The sequence below is a fragment of the Paroedura picta genome, chromosome 2, assembly GCF_049243985.1.
Source record: "Paroedura picta isolate Pp20150507F chromosome 2, Ppicta_v3.0, whole genome shotgun sequence".
Lineage (NCBI taxonomy): Eukaryota > Metazoa > Chordata > Lepidosauria > Squamata > Gekkonidae > Paroedura > Paroedura picta.
The window spans coordinates 132,906,827-132,924,677 of NC_135370.1; the positions used below are offsets into that span (position 1 = coordinate 132,906,827).

General features: G+C 40.3%; 2 protein-coding genes across 5 annotated transcripts in view; one reads left to right on the forward strand and one right to left on the reverse strand.

The window, feature by feature from the left end:
- The window catches only part of DLL4 (delta like canonical Notch ligand 4), a 184,872-nt gene that overhangs the window by 50,179 nt on the left and 116,842 nt on the right, over positions 1–17,851 (reverse strand). The gene's annotated exons all lie outside the window — the stretch shown is intronic.
- The window catches only part of INO80 (INO80 complex ATPase subunit), a 70,008-nt gene that overhangs the window by 24,923 nt on the left and 27,234 nt on the right, over positions 1–17,851 (forward strand). For all 4 annotated transcript variants that reach the window (XM_077322824.1, XM_077322825.1, XM_077322822.1 and 1 more), the window contains exons 18-25: positions 519–636; positions 3,157–3,242; positions 5,887–6,054; positions 6,609–6,742; positions 6,857–6,924; positions 9,051–9,144; positions 12,707–12,884; positions 15,668–15,805. In XM_077322824.1, the coding sequence (XP_077178939.1) occupies positions 519–636; positions 3,157–3,242; positions 5,887–6,054; positions 6,609–6,742; positions 6,857–6,924; positions 9,051–9,144; positions 12,707–12,884; positions 15,668–15,805 (984 nt within the window). The remainder of the gene's footprint in view (positions 1–518; positions 637–3,156; positions 3,243–5,886; positions 6,055–6,608; positions 6,743–6,856; positions 6,925–9,050; positions 9,145–12,706; positions 12,885–15,667; positions 15,806–17,851) is intronic.

Sequence of the window (17,851 nt, forward strand, 5' to 3'; positions counted from 1 at the left end):
ATCAGAGTTCTTTCCATAGGAGCGGGGGTCTTGTTCTAATTCTGATTCTAGGGGATCCACTGATGATAACTCCGAGACCTCAGCCCGGCCTCAACTATACGCCTGGCAGAAGAGCTCTGTCTTACAGGCCCTGTGGAAAGCTGATAACTCTGGCAGGGCCCTTAGCTCTTCTGGGAGCTCATTCCACCAGGCTGGGGCCAGGGCCAGGTTCCAGGGGCCCGGGACAACCAGCAGATTCATACCCGCAGAGCGGAGTGCCCTGCAGAGGGCGTAGGAAGACAAGCGGTCCTTTGAACTAAGGAGGTCAAGGGCTTCCCATTTATAATCAGCATTGGCAGGATGGGATCTCTGTAGCTTTTTTCATGACTGTTAAAAGTTTTGTTAAAAGCCATGTAAATGGCTGCGTGGGTCCTTTCTAAGAATAGGGAACTTTATTTTTAGCCCATGTGGTGACTTCAGCAAAAGGGTATTTTTGCTTTATAAAACGTAACTGCTTCTGTGTTCTTTTGTTCTTGCAGCTCTGGGCCTTGCTTCATTTCATTATGCCAACATTATTTGATTCCCATGAAGAATTCAACGAGTGGTTTTCTAAAGACATTGAGAGCCATGCAGAGAATAAATCTGCCATTGATGAGAGTAAGTACTGTATGGGAATCTGTGTTCTTCAGGTCAGAATTGCAGTTTGTGCACAGGTGATCACAATGACCACAAATACTGCATAATTGCTCAGTTGTCTCATAACTCTAGAAACAGACTTTCATTTAGTCTGTGACCCTTTGGATTAATTTTGTACAAGCTAGGTATTTAGGCCACAGAGCAGTAATACATGTTTTACATAAGGAGATACAGCACACAATTCTTTACACGTCTTGATACCCCTGCATCCTAGCCAAATGCAGCGGGGAGTACAGCATTTTCACTTAACAATATTATGATAATGCATTCATGGAATGTTTAGTTCCAGAGAGCAGTGACAGACAACAGCAGGGATGGAGGATGAAGAAAACTGAAAATAATACTCGTATTTGAAGCTTATCTTACATGAGTTTGTAACAGAACAACAGCATTTAATACAACTAAATATGGGGAATGACTACATCTGGACTGAATTCAGACAGGCCTGTATAGCGATTTGTGGCTTATCTTAAACGCTGGTGCAAACAGAGGTTTTGATGTCCATATTATGGAGGTCATTGATCTTATTCGTCTGACATGAGTTCTTTAGAGTTCCTGATAGAAAGCTTGGTCTCAAGAACAGAGGGGCAGAGGGAGAAACATTACATTTTGAGACAATTTCAGAACATCCATTAGGATAATGTCTTACAGTGCCACAGCATGAGGCATGAACATTTTGGGTTTGTGATATCACCAATACATGATGAAGGAACTCTTTGTAAAAGCTCTGGTGCCCAATGTAATTTTAGTTTTATGTGTGCTTATATGTACAAGTAGATTTCATGCTTGGTATACTTTTTGTAACACTAAATATTATTAGCTGTGTTGTCAGTTGTCACTCTCTGTGGTCCTACAACTGAATATTTGTTAAATAGCTTCCCACAAAATTACTGCAGAATTGCATTATAGAACTGCTGAAATACAAAGAGATCTGGGCCCTGTCCATTTCTGGATCATGGTCATGGTGATCTTAACCAAATCAGGTTTGAACTTGGAAACTGATGTATAATTTGGTTATAGTACCAGGGGCCCATTCTTGCTAGACATTCTGAATTACAAAGAGAGTTCTCATGGAACACAAAATGATGTTACATGATCATGCCCCAGGTTCATTTTATTTGTTTATGCAATTATTTATTCATTCATTCATTCATTCATTCACTCACTCAACTCACTTGCTTTCTCACTTTATTCATGCTCCACCTTTCTTCCAATGTTCTTTAGATCTTCTACACTCCACTGTTTTATTCTTACAACAGCCTTGTGAGGTAGGTTAGGCTAAGTGAGAGTGGATGGTCCAAGGTCGCCCCACAACCTTCCCTGGCATAGTGAGAATTTGAACCTGGGTCTTCCAGATCCTGGTTCAGCAGTTTAACAGACTGGCTCTCAAGAACTTCCTCCTCCCATCTTGTATTTCAGTTCCATTAGTTAATTTCTCTTTTGTGAAAACCACCTTTTGTGATTATACCTGAACTGTTTTCTTTTCTTTTAAATATATTTTAGCTTTTATTTGGATTTTTTGTTCAACATTATGTAAGCAAAAATACATGAATTATAAAACATCTGCTGTAACAAATAAACCCACCAACATATTTAGTACATAGTAGTAACATTTTGATAGATAGGTCTGGCCCCTGTGTGAAATGGCCTTTCTGGATGTGATTCTCTTCAATCTCTTTCTCTTCTTGTTTTTAGTACAGCATTTGTTAGTTTTCTTTTAGTGAAATCCAGCTGGGATCCCTTCTTCAACTGCTTCAGGTTTTCAGTGTAGCCTCGGGGGAGGTCAGTGTCCATGCTGGGCTCCTTTCCAGCTTAGCTTGCCTCTTCGTTTGCTCAAGAATTGTCAAGTTTGTTGGCTAAAGGTGCCTGGTATATCTGGGAAGAGGAAGAGAGGGACAAGTCAGAATCAGTTTATGCAGGAATTCATTTAGTGAAGAAAAAAGAGAGAACAAGGAGAGAGAGAAAAGGCCATCAAGGTGGCCAATGCTTTTGCTGTGCCATCTAAAGCAAAACTATACCAGTCTCATTATTAATATTTATTTGTGCTCTCTTTAAGGTACAGAGCTAAGGAAGAGGGAAAGGGCAAAGCAAAAAAGGGAGGAAAACTTTTTAAAGCTTGCCCTTCAAGCCAGGATTGCAGACTGCCTTCAGAAAATAGTTTGCTATCTTGATTTTGCCAGTTAAGGTATAATGGCAAAGCATGATTTGCTCTAAACAAGAAATAAGGGAAAGACGGTTTTTGATTCCAAGAATCAGTCCTGTAACATCAGCCTATTGGAAATAATCTGAAATGTCCATTAGTCATGAGATCAACAATGCTATTTTAAGAACACTTTCCTGAAAGTAAACCGTATTGAGTAGATTTCAGTGGGATTCTGAGGAGATCTTTCTATTTCACTGTAAATAATTGGTAACAGGGAGTGTAGAACATTTTTAGATCACCCATTTAGCAATCACATTCTCTTTGTTCTCAAATTTCAGATCAGCTATCCCGTTTGCACATGATCCTGAAGCCTTTCATGTTGAGGAGAATCAAGAAAGATGTGGAGAACGAGCTATCAGACAAGGTGCGAACAGTATTAGTAGCAAATTCAAATTATTTGGCTGCATTCTCTTCACTGAGTTTTTCAGAGCTGTATTATTAAAATTGATTATTAAAATCAAATTGTTAAATCAAAATTTTACATCTTCATATTTTCAGCAGCAGTTTCTTCCATGAATACCATCTCATGGTCTCTATTGCTGTTATCAAAATTACAAAGTGCATTCTTGTTCCCCTTGTGGATCAAGAAAATCTGCCTAATAGGGCCAAATAAGAGCTAGTAATTCTATAAACCTGGAGGATCTGCAGATACATTTGCTTAGTGGGAGGGAAAGTGTTTTTTTTTTCCTTCAAAAAAACTATGTGGTAGGAGCCATATCTTTGTATGTTCAGATATCACAAGAAAAAAAATGAAATCTGTTCAAGCTAAAATTGAGCTTAATGTCATTTTCTGATCATGACTTACAACTAGAGCAGCCTTTCTCAACTTTTTTTTCCTTTGAGAACACCCTGAAACATTGTTCAGGCTTCGAGAAACCCCAAAAGTTGCATGATCATGCAGAATATGGTTGGGAAGCACAGCTGCATTTATGCCCATCTGGGGTCCCTCCCCTTCTCAACCCCTCCAGGGCCATTATTGGCTATTGGAGGGGGGCTGAGTCAACATGAACATATATGTCGTATCACCCCATAAATGTTTAACAAATTTTAAAAATATACATAAAATTAATTATACCCCAGCGGAATGAGGAAGGGGGAGCTAAAGCAGAGGTAAAGGCAGCAAGATGGGAAAATGGGCCAGCAAGTGGTGGGCAGAGCCCCCCCCCCATGTCTTCTATAGGTCTACTACTTGTATTTTCATATAGGGAATTTACTATAAAACGTTTAAAACTGAACTACTTCTTTTTTAAAAAAAGCAGTAAATGCATACAACATCAGCTTCTATACTTACACAGACTGGGTTTCTGCTGTTTTTATCAACTGGCAATGGTTGGCATTTAAGAGCAGCAGTAATGTAGTGCAAAATCAAACTTAAAATATCAAGGAAACAAGAATTTAACAATAATAATTATATACTACAACTGTACACAAGCACTGTCAGTCCAGTCAGTGTCTTCTTTGTCAGTGACTGAAATTCCATATCAATGATCACACAAATAAGAATTGCCAGCTTATCTTGCTTTTCCCTGCCAGTGAGTTTTAGTGTTGCAAGATAACTGATGTTGCAACTGTTACCTCACACACACTACAGTTGATTGGTTTTTAGATACCTAGTTCTCGTGCATTAGGAATAATGTCTTTGCTTCACACTTATTTATTAATTATGCCTGCAACGTATGAGGCTGCAGTCCATTATGCCGTGTCCAGATCTGTTTTCTGATATTTAAGTGATACAATTGCAAGACTTTCTAATGGGATTACAGTCATAACTACATTTATGCCTTGGGTTACTTCATAGACTTCGTAGAGATGTCGCAGACCACTGGTCAAGCATATTTCCTTCTTAGTGACATCTGTCTCTACAAAATAGTTTTAGGCTTTGTATTTAACACACTTTTTGTTCTTTTAACAATACTGTTTTCTGTTTGAAAAACTCATTAGAAAGCTTGCAGCATCTTCATTAAAGTACACATCAAGCAAAATAAAAATGGCAGCTTAGTCTAAGTGTGATGTCCTTCTCCCATTTTATATTATTGACATTCTTAATAATTTTGTAGAGCTTTATGCGGTCATTCCTATCCCATATGTGAGGAGAACTGGAAACATGGCAGCCTCCCCTCCCCCAGGCTGTCTGCCATTCTCACATGGATCATAGGGATATAGATTCTCTTTTTTGTGCTACCTCAGCATCGAATGCAGATCTCATGTGTGTAACGTATACATATAAACAAGTATGCAAGTGTGAAGTAGAACCTCACTTTGGGGTCAGGAGGCGCAATTTCTTCAGACTGGCCAGGGATTCTAGTTTTTTGAGGGGTGGTGGTGGCATCATCTGGACATGGAATTGGGGTCACTGTGGGTGGGCAGGTAACTGTGAATTTCCTGCATTCTGCAGGGGGTTGGGCTAGATGACCCTGGAGATCCCTTCCAGCTCTGATTCTATGATTCTAAGTCCATTGCCCAAATGATGGGGAAGGGATGGTTTTCAGCCAGGCACAGAATTTGCATAATATTTCATATCGGGTATATTGTTTATGTTGTATTGAGCACACTGGTTTTCACCAGCTTTGGGAAACAAATCTGCCATTGATGAGTTCTGCATAAAAATTCTGATGCCTGAGATTCTGAATTGCAGTGCCAGAATAAATCATATAAATCTTTTCAACTATTTTATCAAAGATAGGGAGGGTTAAGCTTTAAAAAAACCCAGGTTGGTGTTTGACCCAAGTTATCTTTATTCCACAATAACTATTATCCTGTGAATAACTATTATCCTGTGAATTGAATAATGAGATCATTTCTATCCTAAATACTCCTGGCCAAAAAAAGGATTTTAAAGAAATCATGTATTTCTGAAATACAGGAATAATATGTGTCTTAAGATATCTTCATGGGAGCTATGTATAGAATGATTTGCTCATGGTTTGTGTGTGTAAAATTCCATCTTCTGTTACTTCTAATGGCGTCCTATTAGTAAATGACTAAATCTAATTTTCTTTTTTTTTTAGATTGAGATTCTTATGTATTGCCAGCAGACCAGCCGACAAAAATTATTGTACCAAGCTCTGAAGAACAAAATTTCTATTGATGACCTTTTGCAGTCCTCCATGGGCACAACCCAGCAAGCACAGAACACCACCAGTAGCCTCATGAACCTTGTCATGCAATTCAGAAAGGTAAGGTATTATAAACATCCTAAGATCTTGATATTGTCTTTCTAGAACAAAAATGACCATGAACCCAAGTTTCAGTCGTTTCTTGGCTGTGATCTTTTACTATAGTTCAGAATATTTGGATTGGAAGTCCTTACCCTTTCATGCAACTAGATGAGTGGTCCTTTTGGAAAGGAAGGGGGTTGAAAAAGACAATGTTGTTGCTTACACTTTAGTTGTGTACCCAGCACCTTTAGTTGTGTATCCAGCTTGTTGTAGTAGTTAGAAGTGCAGACTTCTAATCTGGCAAGCTGGGTTTGATTCCCCGCTTCCCCCACATGCAGCCAGCTGGGTGACCTTGGGCTCGCCACAGCACTGATAAAGCTGTTCTGACTGTGCAGTGATATCAGGGCTCTCTTAGCCTCACCTCCCTCACAGGGTGTCTGTTGTGGGGAGAGGAAAGGGAAGGCAATTGTAAGCTGCTTTGAGACTCCTTCTGAGAAAAGCGGCATATAAGAACCAACTCTTTTTCTTTAGGGTTTCCCAGAAGTTTTCTTATCTGTTAATTTTCCTTATAGGTATGCAATCATCCAGAGCTCTTTGAAAGACAAGAAACGTGGTCTCCATTTCATATTTCACTAAAGCCATACCAGACGTCAAAATTTCTCTACCGTCATGGGCAGATCAGGGTGTTTAATCACTCGCGGGATAGGTAAGCAGTCTTGCCATTCTCATGCATTCTCGTGAGTGAAACAAAGTGAGTAACAAATTCTAGACTAGGAGTAACATGCACTAATTTAAGTTCTGTTTTGTTCTTTTTTTAAAGGTGGTTGCAGCTTTTACTTTCACCTTTTGCCCCAGACCACATCCAGCAGTCTCTCTTCCATAGGAAGGGTAAGTTATAATCCTTGAAAAGCTATTAAAAATGAAATAGTGGATTAGACCTTTCTTTCTTTAACCCAGATTACAGTTACAAAACAAGACGCTGCCATGATCTTCCTAGTTCATTCAATTCCTTAATTGCCATGTCAGATGTACTAGAAACAATTTCTTCAGTTGACCTGCTTTGTTTTCAGTCTTGTCCTAAATGGAAGGAAGAAACGAATTCATATATGATGATTCCTGAATATGTTTTTGGTCTTGGTAACAAACACTGTCCGTGCAACAATTAAATCATGCGTTTCTTTTAGGGCCCGAGCTGTAAGGCCACAAGATCAGTGTTTTTCAGAGTCTGTTATCTTCTGCAGCAGGTGTCTATTTCCAGTGTTGTCATTTTTGTGTTACAGGTGCTGAAAAAGACCTTTATAAGTAGTGGAATGATTAGAACAAAGATCCCCAACCTTTTTGAGCCTATGGGCATCCTAAGAATTTTGACAAAGGGAGGTGGGTTGGGCATGACCTCGAACTGGCTATCCCTGGGGGCAGAACTAGCATCAAAATGTCACAGAGATCATGCAAAAACCTAATAACTTGGTTACATTTCAGGCAGAAGCTCTGGTTATCATGATTCAATTTAAAATTAACAAAATCCTGGAAAAATAATTTCTTGCATACATACAGATTACCTTCAGCCACACAGTGAAGCTCTTGTTATGGCAGCTGTTGTGGCAGCAATTTTTCAAAACAGGCACAGTGAGTTACAAACCCTGCTGGGCAAAAGACCTGTTGGCCCCCACCAACTTTCTAAATACACTTGGTGGGCATCAGAAAAGGCATCAGCAGGTGCTGTAGAGCCCACTGGTACCCCACTGGGGACCCCAGGATTAGGATGTTGAATGAGGACTTAAGAGACCCAGATTCAAATCCCTGGTTAGTCACAAAGTTCACTGGATGACTTGAGTCCAGACATTCTCTCTTAGTTTAAACTATCAGACTGGACTCTTGAGAGGATAAAGGGCCAGAAGGCAAAAACCTTTGAAATGATTAAATTAACTAAATGGGGAATAAGGTAATGGTTGAATATGTTGTGTTTTTGGTTTGGGCAACAAATACTGTCTGGACAACAATTAAATCATGAATTTCTTTTAGGGCCTGAGTTCTTAAGTTTAGGGTCTCTAATTCTTAATTCTTACAGCTCAACATGAATCATAGAATAACAGAGTTGGAAGGGATCTCCTGGGTCATCTAGTCAAACCCCCTGCACTATGCAGGACACTCATAATCCTATTGCTCACCCACTGTAACCTGCCACCCCCTTGAACCTTCACAGAACCAGCCTTTCCGTCAGATGGCTATCCTCTGTTCAAAATTTTCCAAAGATGGAGAACCCACCAATTCCTGAGGAAGTCTGTTCCACTGAGAAACCATTCTTAACTATCAGGAACGTCCAGATGTTTAGACAGAATTTCTTTTGAATTAATTTCATCCCATTGGTTCTGGTCCATCCCTCCGGGACAAGAGAGAACAACTCAGTACCATCCTCTACATGGCAGCCTTTTAAATACTTGAAGATTCTTATCAGATTCCTTCTCAGTTGCCTCCTCTTCAGGTTAAACAGACCAAGCTCCCCCAAGCTTTCCTCATATGCCTTGGTCTCCAAACTCCTCACCATCTTTGTTGCCCTCCTCTGAACATGTTCCAGTTTGTCAACATCCCTCTTGAACTGGGGTGCCCAAAACTGAATATAGTACTCCAAATGAGGCCAAACCAGAGCAGAGTACAGCGGTAGCATCAGCTCCTGGGATCTGGACATGATACTCTGTTTGATAGAGCCCCAAATCCCATTTGCCTTTTTAGCCACCGAGTCACACTGCTAACTCATGTTCAGTGCATGGCTTAATAAGACTCCAAGATCTTTTTCGGACTTACTACTGCCAAGACAAGTCTCCCCCATCCTATATTGGTGTATATGGTTTTTCCTACCTAAATGCAGAACATTATATTTGTCCCTATTGAACTTCATTTTATTCAGGTTAGCCCACTTCACGAGGGGCTTTTAGTCCACAAGATCAGTGTTTTTCAGACTCTGTTGTCTTTTGCAACAGGTGTTTATTTCCTGTGTTGTCATTTTTAAATTACAGGTGCTGAAAAAGAAAGTTGTTTCTCTTTCCTACGGTTTATTGATGTTTCTCCAGCAGAGATGGCAAACCTCATGCATCAGGGACATCTAGCCAGGTGAGGAAAACTAGATATTGAACTATCGAATGATACAGAGGAAAATGACATTGGCATGTTGTATAAATTTTTTTAATGCAGATTTTAAAAAATGGATGCACGTGTTTGTAATTGCATGCGCTTAATAGGGAGAGCTGTGTTTCTTCAATGCTCATGCATTTCCGCACTCCAAATCTTTGATCAGGCATCGAAATGGTTATACTTATAACATAAGAATGGATGTGGAGGAGGTGAAAGGGGGAATTAATAATGCAATACTCTGTTCATTTATTCAGAATAAGATGCCTTAGGCACAGTGGTATACCTCCCACCAAATATGCAAATAATAGGGCTGTTAGAAATGTACAGTACAAAAATCATGACATAGAAGCAGAATACATAAGCAATGCAGGTCTTGTAGAAGTGCACATTTCTGAGTTCAGAACTATTTGTTGTTAGGTGCGAAGTCGTGTCCGACCCATCGCGACCCCATGGACAATGATCCTCCAGGCCTTCCTGTCCTCTACCATTCCCTGAAGTCCATTTAAGTTTGCACCTACTGCTTCAGTGACTCCATCCAGCCACCTCATTCTCTGTCGTCCCCTTCTTCTTTTGCCCTCGATCGCTCCCAGCATTAGGCTCTTCTCCAGGGAGTCCTTCCTTCTCATGAGGTGGCCAAAGTATTTGAGTTTCATCTTCAGGATCTGGCCTTCTAAGAAGCAGTCAGGGCTGATCTCCTCTAGGACTGACCGGTTTATTTGCCTTGCAGTCCAAGGGACTCGCAAGAGTCTTCTCCAGCACCAGAGTTCAAAAGCCTCAATTCTTTGACGCTCGGCCTTCCTTATGGTCCAACTTTCGCAGCCATACATTGCAACTGGGAATACCATAGCCTTGACTAAACGCACTTTTGTTGACAGGGTGATGTCTCTGCTTTTTAGGATGCTGTCTAGATTTGCCATAGCTTTCCTCCCCAGGAGCAAGCGTCTTTTAATTTCTTTGCTGCAGTCCCCATCTGCAGTGATCTTGGAGCCCAGGAAAATAAAATCTGTCACTATCTCCATTTCTTCCCCATCCATTTGCCAGGAATTGAGAGGGCTGGATGCCATGATCTTTGTTTTCTTGATGTTGAGTTTCAAGCCAACTTTTGCACTCTCCTCCTTCACCCGCATCAACAGGCTCTTTAGTTCCTCTTCACTTTCTGCCATTAGAGTGGTATCATCTGCATTTCTGAGGTTGTTGATATTTCTCCCTGCAATCTTGATCCCAATTTGTGACTCCTCTAATCCCGCCTTTCGCATGATGTGCTCCGCATACAAGTTAAATAGGCAAGGTGTCAGTATACAGCCTTGCCAAACTTGTTTCTCAATTTTGAACCAATCAGTGATTCCATGTTCAGTTCTCACTGTTGCTTCTTGAGCTGCATATAAGTTTCTCAAGAGACAGATAAGATGCTCTGGTATTCCCATCTCTTTAAGAACTTGCCACAATTTGTTGTGCTCCACACAATTAAAGGCTTTAGCATAGTAAATGAAGAAGAAGTAGATGTTCTTCTGGAACTCCCTAGCTTTCTCCATGATCCATCGTATGTTGGCAATTTGATCTCTAGTTCCTCTGCCTCTTCGAAATCCTGCCGGTACTTTTGGAAGTTCTCGGTCCACATATTGCTGGAGCCTAGCTTGTAGGATTTTGAGCATAACTTTGCTAGCATGAGAAATGAGTGCAATGGTACTGTAGTTTGAACATTCTTTGGCATTGCCCTTCTTTGGGATTGGAATGTAAACTGACCTTTCCCAAATTTGCTGGCATATTGAGTGTAGCACTTTTATTGCATTGTCTTTTAAGATTTTGAATAGTTCAACTGGAATTCTGTCACCACCACTAGCTTTATTGTTGCTCAGTCTTCCTAAGGCCCATTTGACTTCACATTCCAGGATGTCTGGCTCCAGGTCAGTAACTACCCCATTGTGGTTATCAGGGATGTTAAGCTCGCTCTTGTATAGTTGTTCTGTATAATTTTGCCACCTTTGTTTAATCTCTTCTGCTTCTGTGAGGTCCCTACTATTTTGGTCCCTTATCATACCCATTTTTGCATGAAACGTTCTCTTCATATCTCCAATTTTCTTGAAAAGTTCTCTGGTCCTCCCCATTCTATTGTTTTCTTCTATTTGTTTGCACTGTTCATTTAAGAAGGCATTCTTATCTCTTCTAGCTTTTCTCTGGAATTCTGCATTCAATTGGGTGTATCTTTCTCTTTCTCCCTTACCTTTCACTTACCTTCTCTCCTTAGCTATTTGTAAAGCATCCTCAGACAGCCATTTTGATTTCTTGCATTTCTTTTTCTTTGGGATGGTCTTAGTTGCTACCTCTTGTACAATGTTGCGAACCTCCGTCTATAGTTCTTCAGGCACTCTGTCTATCAGATCTAATTCCTTAAATCTATATGTCACCTCTACTGTATATTCGTCGGGGATATGATTTCGTTCATACCGAAGTGGCCTAGTGCTTTTCCCTACTTTCTTCAATTTAAGCCTAAATTTTGCAACAAGAAGCTGATGATCTGAACCACAATCAGCTCCTGGTCTTGTTTTTATTGACTGTATAGAACTTCTCCATCTTTGGCTGCAGAGCACATAGTCAATCTGATTTCTGTGTTGACCGTCTGGTGATGTCCATGTGTAGAGTCGTCTCTTGGGTTGTTGGAAAAGAGTGTTTGCTATGACCATTGTATTCTCTTGACAAAATTCTACCAGCCTGTGTCCTGCTTCATTTTGTACTCCAAGGCCAAACTTGCCTGTTATCCCGGTTATCTTTTGGCTTCCTACTTTAGCATTCCAATCCCCCATGATGATATGCACATCATTTTTTGGCATTGCTTCTAGAAGGCGTTGTAGGGCTTCATAGAACTGATCAACTTCATCCTCTTCAGCAGCAGTGGTTGGGGCATAGACCTGGATTACTGTGATGTTGAATGGTTTGCCTTGGATTCGAACTGAAATCATTCTGTCATTTTGGGGATTGTATCCCAAGACAACTGAGCGTCCTTTCGGCTTTGGTCCAGTTGCTTCATTCATTCTGGCGCTACTCATACTAGCCGTCTGCTCATCCCCAGTAGCATATTGGACACTTTGCGACCTGAGGGGCTCATTTTCCGACGTCATATCATTTTGCCTTTTGAACTTGTCCATTGGGTTTTCATGGCAAAGATACTGGAGTGGTTTGCCATTTCATTCTCCAGTGGATCACCTTTTGTCAGAGCTCTCAGCTATGACCTGTCCGTCTTAGGTGGCCCTGCACGGCATAGCTCATAGCTTCACTGAGCTACACAAGCCCCCTTGCCACGGCAAGGCAGCGATCCTTGAAGGGGGAAGGCACTGGCAGACCACCCCGTATTGAGTCTGCCATGAAAACGCTGGAGGGCGTCACCCCAAGGTTCAGAACTATAGGGGTAGAAAATAAGCAAAGTTCAAAAAGATCTGGTAACTTTGTTTTTTAAATGAACTTTAGAAACTTGTATTCTTCCTATGTATTTAGGAATGCACTAACAGAACTGTAACTAAAAAAAGTCCACTCTGATTTATTTCAGATGGTTAGCTCTTTTCCTGTCTCTGAAAGCTGCCTACAGGCTCCACCACAGACGCTTCTGGAGCGAGCCAGAAGAGGATCACCAGCAAAAGTCTCAGTGTCTGAATAACAGAGATTTCTTGCTGGACATCAGTTGCCCACTCTCCCTTCCCAACTTGCACAGCTGCACTTTGCTGCAAGTAAGCAATACTTTCAATTCTGCATCACTATGAGTGACTTCAGTGAAATGGAAATTGGTGGGATTTTCTAGCTTCCCGCAGTCTCATAATGTTCATGGATGTGTGCCGTCTGTCCTGTTAGCACATGCTGACAAATAGGAGAACTCTGACAATATCTGCAATCTTTCTTGATAAGTTATGGAATAAGTGTGCTGTAGCTTCCACCTCCCAATATTTGGTGTAAATGAAAAATAGACTGGTGGGAAAAATACAGGGAAGGGGACTCTTTTTTCAATCTTATGTACCATCAAAGCAAGGATACTATAATTTTTCGGAAGTGTAGCACATTATTCTGTCTACCTCTGGCATCTAGTTGTTGTTGTTGTTAGGTGCGAAGTCGTGTCCGACCCATCACGACCCCATGGACAGTGATCCTCCAGGCCTTCCTGTCCTCTACCATTCCCTGGAGTCCATTTAAGTTTGGCAACAGGAAAGGGGCTATTATCTAAATCTACATTTGCCCTTTGCCCCACCTTAAGATAGCTGCCATCCCCTAAAGCCAGTTCTTCTTAAATATATATTTTGGTTAGCCATAGTTATGGTGCTATGAAAACCAAGATAGATTTAAGGATACAAGAATTTCAGCCACAATTGTTGTCTTAAGGGAATGGCTGTACTCTCTCTTCTCTCTTCTCTTAACACACAGAATGTAAACCTCATACACAGAATACAGACTGGTTTCTAAAGTCTAGCCAGTTTATCATGACATCCAAATTCAGGTAATTTGATAAAATAAAGGTTGTTTCTTTCCCACAAAGAGAGATTAGGCTATAGTTTTGAATCCTAGTTTGTGCAGAAGGAACCAACTCCTGATTGACCAGATGATCTCACCCAAATCAGGTGTCATGATAAACTGGCTAGACTTTAGAAACCAAGAAGTCTTCATTCTGTGTATGTTTACCTTCTGTGTGTGAGGAGAAGAGAGAGAGAACACAAGGACAGCAATTTTAACCATATAACTGGCAGTCAAATAGAGGTCTGTTTCTTGACATCTGAGTACAGTCATTCCCTTAAGACAACAATTGTGGCTGAATCCTATATCTGAATTAATAAAGAAGACATGCACAAGGTTCTGGAGTATTTACCAGTAATAATTATCTTGCAAGGGGTTTTAATTATGGAAAGCAGATTATGTACATGTGGAACTAGCATTTTGTTTCTTGTGTTGGAGTAGTAGAAAAATATGGCAAGATTTGATGCATGCTACAGCTGTAACCTGAGTTGTCCATTCTGATTTTTCCTATTGAAGCTATCTGTTTCCCTGAAATCCACAGTTGTCGAATCCAACCCATGGTCAGCCACCTGATTGAATTCCCTCAGACAGAGGACAGATTACTCTGCAATGTGAAACATTATTTTGGGCCTGACAGAACAAGAGGAAACTATTTTACAGCTGATATAAAATTGCATGGCTTTATTAATTCTAAAAAATTACATACTGCTTGCCAAGTGTGGCCCCCCCATCTGCAGATGCCTAAAATGAAACAATTTTTCCTGCAAATTTGGGTGATTCTCCCCCACAAACAAGTTTGCTGAAAAATCTGAAATTTTCACATCTTAATTCCCACCCCCCCCCCCGCCGCCAAGTACCTACCCAAAGCATCTTCCTCATCAGTCATAATCAGAATGGGAGCTGCATTGGTCTCAGCAGCAGCAATGGTGGTGCAGGGGAGTAGTGCTGGGCCGAGCAGTGGTGGCACAGCCTAGGAGCCCAGCTACACCCACCAGCAGCTCAGCCAGGGAATTCTGGCAGCAACAAAAATTGTGCTGGACTCAAGAAAGTGGGAGGGATTCCTCCCACAAGCATACTGCTATTTGCAGGGTTAACTCTCTGCTTGTTGCTTTTTAAATTAAAAATAAAACCACTGTATAGCTTTTTTATCCACTACGTGAAATTGTATTTCATTTTCTGTGAGCTTGTCAGTATTACTTATTACATTGGTATGACACATTTGTTTATCTGTAGTCACAGTTATCTGAAATGTTCTGTACACTAATCATGTTTATGATCCCCATTATCAAATCAGCTAATTATAATTTTTGTGTTTAAATTGTGTCCTTATAAATCCATACCCCCTGCTTAGGACTGTCAATATTTCCCCATGACATACTAATAAACAAAGTGATGCTTGTTCTGTTTTAATGTAAAATTCTTTGAGGCCTTGTATGCTTCTAAAGCAAGCCCTGGTCCAGATGAACACTTCCAGTGTCCAGCCTTTCTCCAAAGTATGCTCAGACTCAAAAATTTTTATCTGGCCTTCTGGTCCATAGAATTGATTAAGGTCTTTAGTGTCCTACATACTTAACATATTATATCACTGTATGTAAAGGAGCCAACTGTATATTTAACATATCTGTCCCTGTATTTTATGTATGCTGCTTTATTTATTTATGCCTGATCATTGATAAAGGCAGCCATGCCGAAACACGTCTGGTCAGTGGTGGCATTAGTATGAATGTACACTTGGATTTTAATAAGGCTATATTTTAAGCCTTGGGTTTTAATTTTAATAGATATTAATATTCAATTTTACAACATGCTTTACCCTACAGAGGCTTGAGCAATTTTTCCTTATTTTGACCCTTTTGCACGGAGTTTGGTGTTCTTGACTTGGGTCAGGATATTTTCTCCTTTTTGTTGCGGACTGTCATTTTTTTTACATGGAATAGAATAGTACAGAAGATATACTTTCTTAAGTTTTTGTAAACTTTGACATTTATTGTCGTGTTTTGTGTTTTTTCAGAACCTTGTGTTCACAAGCCACTGTAAAGCAGTAGTTGGCTATTCCGATTACATTGTTCATCAACGATCAACTACCTCATGGAAACAGTGTTGTCAAATCACAGAGCTGCCATCCTTCCTGTGTGTAGTAAGCCCAAAGGTTTGTATTTAAAAGTTATATTTCTACTCTCTTCTGAATATGAATAATAGCAAGAAGACTTAGCACTTCTAAATTATTAATTATTTTCAAAGTATTTGATTTGTGTTGTTTTTTTAAAGATGTTTTGGCTTTGCTCAGATATTAAAAACCCAGGCACTGTTACTATTCATGTGAACATTGGACCATACCTGTCTCATCCTCACTTGACATTGTATATCATGATATCATGTGCACATAGATCTAATCCACACAATTTCTCATATTCTAATTTTGTAGCCTGTGGCTCACACTTAGAATCATAGAATAATAGATTTGGAAGGTACCTCATGGGTCATCTAGTCCAACCCCGTGCACTATGCAGGACACTCACAACACTATTGCTCACCCACTGTAACCTGCTACCCCCACTTGATCTGCACGGGTTATGTTTCACATGCCTGTGGACATCTGAGGCTGCTTTATACCAAGCTGCTTTATACTGTATAGCTCATTGCTGTCTGCTTTGACTGAAACTGTTTCAGGCAGAGTGCTGGAGCTGGGTTGAATGTGGTACTTGTTCTCACCATCAAATACAGTGTCTACGCAGGGCATCTCTAGCATTTGATACTGCATTTCAGAAAGTACAAATTAGGAATTCTGCCTAACCTAGTATGACTTGCAAGGTGCTTGGGATTGATTCACCTTGTTAATGACTCTTTAATTGCAACATAGAAGAGGAATTGAGGGTTTTCCCCCCTTATCCCATATACATATTAAGTATAAGTTTTTGATAATAATATTCTTTCTCACTGCATATGAATGTGACAATTTGTATTCTTGTGGGGAGCTGCCGTTTAGAGAAAGAAGTGTGTAAGCAGTATCATATTTGCTTCACAATGAAGAAGGGACCTTTTCTTAGAATCTGATGGCCTCTCCTGACCTTGGTCTCCTCTTCATTCCATTTCATTGCCTCATTATTTAGAAATTTGCTTTAATGCCAGAGCAGTGAATTTGTTCTCCAGTTTCTTGTATCTTAAGGAGTAAGAACTGCATTATTAAATATATATAGAGACAGACAGACAGACAGACAGATATTTAGGAGTACAGTGAAGAAGATTATCTAGTACTACAGTATTAGCCACTTGAGATACTTCACGATTGCCAGATTTCCAGTGCTCTGCAAACTCTGTGGTAGTATAAATTTGGAGAACAAGGCTAAATGAGAGGCAACTTCACATGCCAAGGAAATGGGAGCAAGGATAGTATGTATCAAACCATTCCACTCTGCAAAACTTTTAGAGGAAGGCTCCTTGAACACATAAAAGTACCTGACATTGAATCTGACCATTGGTCCATCAAGGTCAGCATTGTCTGTTAGACTGGTCATGGGTAGATGTCCTAGCTGGAGATGCTAGAGGCTGAACTTGGGACCTTCTGCGTTTCAAGCAGGTGCTGGATGACTGAACCTTCCCCCTTCTTAGGCTGCAGGAAAGCATCATTCCTTGCTGAGCAAAGTGAGAGGATACCTGCCGATGTGTCTTTACAGATTAACTTTGTGCTTTATTGTTCAATAAAAAAAAGTGAAAGTGTTGTAGTTTCTTGCAAGCTGTTATTGTTTGCTGACATAATATGAAAAGCCTCAATCAGCAACATTTAATTTAATAGATACAATTCACCATCTGCTATCAGAAAATGTTCTCCACCCTGAATATGCATGTGGATTGCCGGGAAAGGTTCTACTGGTGTGGACATCTGCTTGTACTCTTCTGTGTGATGTCAACCAATGATCTGAAAGTGATAGCAGAGTCATAAATCCCCACTCCGCATGGAGAAGCAATGGCAGCAGTAATCAAATAGAAGCAGGCAGAGAGCAGGAGGCCCTTATCACCAGGCCACCCAAATGCCCCTTGCTGATTTGTATTTGTTTTAGTACTAATACGTCTATAGACCTTATCTGAATTGCGCCATAAATGTGCTGGCAAATGAGGCAAAGTATATAAGAAGTACCTCATCTGCTCTCCTTGGCACTTGAAAGCTTTAAGCAATTATTTATTTAAAATATGAATA